This window comes from Zingiber officinale, chromosome 9B, assembly GCF_018446385.1.
Source record: "Zingiber officinale cultivar Zhangliang chromosome 9B, Zo_v1.1, whole genome shotgun sequence".
NCBI lineage: Eukaryota > Viridiplantae > Streptophyta > Magnoliopsida > Zingiberales > Zingiberaceae > Zingiber > Zingiber officinale.
In genome coordinates, this window is record NC_056003.1 from 111,948,100 (window position 1) to 111,952,931 (window position 4,832).

The 4,832-nt window shown below is 40.3% G+C and overlaps 1 protein-coding gene across 2 annotated transcripts; it reads left to right on the forward strand.

The window, feature by feature from the left end:
- The first annotated feature begins 3,011 nt into the window (after positions 1-3,011).
- LOC122024377 (homeobox-leucine zipper protein HOX21-like) lies at positions 3,012-4,377 on the forward strand. Of its 2 annotated transcripts, XR_006123405.1 has the most exons (3): positions 3,012-3,530; positions 3,611-3,975; positions 4,067-4,376. XR_006123405.1 is itself a non-coding variant. In XM_042582995.1 (2 exons), the coding sequence occupies exons 1-2, from the start codon at positions 3,093-3,095 to the stop codon at positions 3,887-3,889; spliced, it is 717 nt and encodes a 238-aa protein (XP_042438929.1). In that variant the 5' UTR covers positions 3,012-3,092; the 3' UTR covers positions 3,890-4,377. The 2 variants fall into 2 exon arrangements, 1 of the variants encoding a protein (XP_042438929.1); XM_042582995.1 differs by having other exon boundaries at positions 3,611-4,377.
- The last annotated feature ends 455 nt before the right edge of the window (positions 4,378-4,832 follow it).

The window sequence follows — 4,832 nt, forward strand, 5'->3', positions numbered from 1 at the left end:
TACCTCTTGCTATTGGTGAAATGGTGCAAGAAAGCGTTTCTAAATTCCTTGAAGCGGGTAATAGATCCAACTGGCAGCCTATCAAACCATCTTTGCGCTAAGCCGAAGAGAGTGTTCAGAAACACTTGACATTTTATTGCATTGCTGTACTAATGCAATAGAGTAGCGTTCTAAAATTTCAAAGGTGATCCTCTAGGTCATTATTACCTACGTACTCTCCAATAGACGGGGGTTTATAACTCCTAGGAAGTTTATCGTCGATCACTTCCTAGGAGAAAGAAACACTAAGTTGTTCAGGCGTCTCCTGAATGGCTAGGTCTTTTCTCCTTGGGTCTCTTGAGGGCGAGTTCTCGGCCAAGGAGGTCTGAGATTGCTCCATTTTGCTGCCACCTTCTCCAGGGGCTTGATACAATGCCCAGGGGAAGTCACATGGCCACTTCCTCTTGGACCTTCCGTCAAAGGCGGAGGGTCCTTCTTTCGAGGCCACAGGTGTGTGACACAAGTGAGAATCCGCAGTCTATTTTTCTAAAGTTGCTTGTATTTTGGTCTCCTTACATAATTTGTATTCCTCGGGCGTCATAGTGACGTTGATTTTACAAGTGTTCTCCATTTTCGCGTTTCGGAGCAGGTGAATGTGTTCCCACTAATGGCGCTAAATTTTATCTCATCCAGAAGCTGAGTCAGATGGGGGTACCGGTGACGTTGGCAAGAACGTTGACCAAGAGAGGAATCTGGAGACTAGGGGAGAGGATCGATGATGGTACCCATGGCCCTACAAACACCACGGACCAAGCACCCGAAAGCATTAGAGCAAGAACTAGGGAAGATGTTCCTGATGCAGGCCTTCCAACGCCTAAGTCAGAAGAGAGGTCGAACGGGAAAAAGATGAAGAACAGTAAATGCGTGTGTGTAAGTAAGACTACTATCTCGCATGTACCTGGCCAACGGAGAGAAACTCCCTTTTTATACTATCTTTTGTAAACCCCACAATCATAAGGTATCAGAGAATATTGAATGTCAGGGAGTGTTGGGTGAAAGAAGATGTACGAAGAGCTTTCATTGGGTAGGGGAAGGTTCCACGGTTTGTATATGGCATAGTATTGGAATATTCCCTAACGAATAGCTGTTATTCTTTAATAAGTTGTGATTCTCTGATAACTTTGTCTCCCTAGAAGTTCGACCGACTAAGAGATCGACTAGGAGTAAGGCTGGGATGGTGCCCAGGAGAAGTGAGGGGATTGAGCCCTAGGGGTTTGATCGGCGTAAAGCTGACTGGATTAGTTTGGGAGTCTTTCCCATGAGAAATGAGGGGTCTGAGCCCTGGGGGTCCGATCAGCTTAAAGACTGTCGGGCGTAGAGGAATGGACTGCCTGTACGCGTAGTCTTTAACCCTAATCGCCACCTCCTCCTAACTTTTGACTATCACGTCATCTTGACGACCGTCTCTGCCCTAGCACTCAAGTTATCCACTATTTCCCATATCATTCGTGAACAAAGTTTATTAATTATATTCATCACAAAAACTCTTATCAACATGGTTAGTAAATAAATAAAGAAATTTTCAAAATGAACAAAAAATAAAGTATTATCAAGTTAATAACCACTCAAACAAGTCTAAAATGATAAAAATTTTAAACAATTAAATAACTTTGAATTGAGAACTTGATAACATCTAAATAAATAAATAAAACAAAACTCAAGTCAAACTCAAATTTGTAAAAAAGAAATCAAGTCAAGCCAACTATTTCAATGATTTGATTCATTCTTAGACTCTGCTTAATTTAATTCAGTTATCTTATTAAATAAGTTTGAACACTATAAAACTTGATTTAGCTTGGCTTATTTACAGTTCTAGACTTATAATGAAACTTAAAGAATTAGTGCTAAGAATTAGAGTTGTCTGACGGATCAGCCTGCGACGGGTGGACTGGTCCATCAAAAATTCATCATCTAAGGACGAGCTAGGAAATCCCCAACTAAGCTCAACCCAAAATGGGTTTCATTTCATAAATAAACTTTCTAAAACAATCTCCAATAAAATTCTTAATTCTTGATTTTACAGTTATGCATATTAGCCAAAGCAATTGACACAAAAATTCACAACTATCACTACAAAATACATATTATTAAAACATTTAGAAGAAAAACATTCCCTCTCAACTCGTGGGCCAACCTGAGTCTCGCCCATTTTGATCCGTGTGGGCTAGCTTATTTAGGTCTGTTTTTAAATATATTATTAAATTCAGTCCATTTAAATTATTTAACAGGACAATCCAATTTAAATTGATGACTCTTCTAGGATACTCAGGTTTTAAATGACAGGACAATCCAATTTAAATTGATGACTCTTCTAGGATACTCAAGTTTTAAAAACACACATAATCTTAGTAGCATTCGTAATAAGTATTGCAGCCCATTTTTCATTCAAATGGATGGACAGGGCAATTTCTGTCAATAAAAATTACGCACCCATCTGTCAACATCGTACAGTGCGGAAAGCACCAAGCCATAAGATGCACACTATCTTGAATTATTTCCCTTGGAATAATTTTTTTTCTTTCTTCCATTAATTAACTTATTAACGTCCTCCGGTATTTAATTTACTGCAGTAGCAATGAGGGTTAAGGCCAGATTACAAATTTTTGTTGGGCGAGTAGTTTTCAGCTATAAATAAAGAATAGTATAGTGCACGAAGTTTTCCTTAATATGGATTTTTAGAAAAGGATCTATTGTACCATGCTCTACTTTGTAAGATCAAATCTGTGACTGCTACATCACAATAACTTTATCATTTCGTTAAGGCTCGTTTTCAATTTTCAGCTATAAAGAGCCACTGGAAATCAAAACACAAGGTTTAATACACACAAATGATTAGTTATTTAGAAAAAGCCAAATCGATCGTTTTCTTGCGTCTGATCAAAGAAATGGAAACATCACGCTGAAAATGAGCAAATGCAGCTGATTATTTCTACATCACCATGAGTGACTACTCACTTTACGTCCCCTCGCTGCTTATAACTGAAGTGTGCAGATCCTTTCTTTGTTTGTCTCAGACCATGTTTCTTGAGTACTCCTCTCCTGTGTAGCAGCTGATGGCTTGCAATGGAATGGCCTCCTCCTCTTCCTCCTCCCTCCCCTCTTCCAATTCCCTCCTTCCACCCAATGCAGGGATAAGTCCAATTCCCGGAAAGAGGTGTGTGACCTTTGATGAGATGATGAATGAGGACGAATTGTCGGACGACGAGTCAGCGGTCGGAGAGAAGAAGAAGAAAAGGCTGAGCATAGAGCAGGTGAGGACATTGGAGAGGAGCTTTGAGCTGGGGAACAAGCTCGAGCCTGAGAGGAAGGTGCAGCTGGCCAAGGCCCTCGGCCTGCGGCAGAGGCAGGTGGCCATTTGGTTCCAAAATCGGAGGGCGAGGTCGAAGTCCAAGCAATTGGAGAAGGATTATGATGCGCTCAAGAGGCAATTTGAGGCCATGAGGACAGAAAATGATTCCCTCCTTGACCGAAACAAGAAGCTTCAAGCTGAGGTTCAAGTTTTAATCGCTTAAAGTACTCTTTTTTTTTTTTTTTTTTTACTATGATCATATTAAACAAGTTAAGTTTACAGATTTTGGCACTCAGAGGCAGAGAAACATCTGATGACCTCATCATCAATCTCAACAAGGAAACTGAAGGTTCTTGGAGCAACAGAAGTGAGAACAGCTTAGAGATTAACTTGGAGATCTCAAGAACAATTTTGCCTGCCTTACAATCACTCGAGCAAACTGATCACATGGACCAGAAACCAGCTTCAGCAGAAACCAGCTTCAGCAGCTTGCTGTGTAACATGGGAGACGATCAATCTGTGTTCTGGCCATGGACAGACCACCACCACAGCTTCCATTAGTAGTCTTCATTCATGGCGAATTGTGAAAATTGCTATACTGTTTTGCAGACTTGAGTTTGGAGTTTCAAGTCATTATGTGTATATAGGTAGGAAAATGTCACTTCCACAGCTGAATCTTGTAAGAGTTCATAAGGAAATAAGATATCTTTCATGCCTGTAAATCTTTCCATTCTGTAGCCAGAAGCCTTCCAGAGAGGAATAGAGTCAAAGATACAGCTCAAGGGAACAGAGTTCCTTGCACCCTTCCAAGAGTCAGAATTGGATGGCTCACAACTTTGAGGAAGACAGCACCCTTGATATCACTCGACCATCATTTTCCTACTGCTTTCAGATTATTTTCTGCAAATTTCATGCAATGCTATGCCAAATGTCATACACATATCAAATTAAAGTGAAACATTTGGTAGCAATTTATAGATAGTTGGAGTTAAACTAGCTAGTTAGTTCATTACACGCCTCTTGTATGAACTGCTGATCAAGTGAATTCCATTCTAAGTGATCATGCCTTAAAGCATAAGAGATGGCGTGTTGGACATGTGGCTACGCGGTTGACCATGAGGAGACTTTGAACGAGAAGAAAGTTGATGAGTTGAATCAAAGAAGGGGCTCTGGGCGCCTTCCTCATCTCTGCACGCACGGAAAAACAAACTCATAGAATGTTAAAGCGAAAATCAGGAGAGGTCGGCATAAGCACTTCGATGCTCAAGTCAAAAAGTGATTGAGTGAAAAAAAGTATAAAAAAATAGAACTGTAATAGATATATATGTATGCGCGTACCTAACTAATAGAGAGGACCTCCTTTTTTATACTGCTTTTTATAATCTTCGCAATTATGAGACATCAGAGAATATCAGGTGTTAGGGTATATCAGGTGATGGAGGATGTACGATGAACTCCTATTGGGTAGAGAAAGGTTATGTGGTTTGCATGTGGCAGAATATTG

Coding starts and splice junctions, on each gene's coding strand:
- LOC122024377 (XM_042582995.1), top strand. CDS start 3,093: ATGGCTTGCAATGGAATGGCCTCCTCCTCTTCCTCCTCCCTCCCCTCT. Junction 3,531..3,610: donor ACAAGAAGCTTCAAGCTGAG/GTTCAAGTTTTA, acceptor TTAAGTTTACAG/ATTTTGGCACTCAGAGGCAG.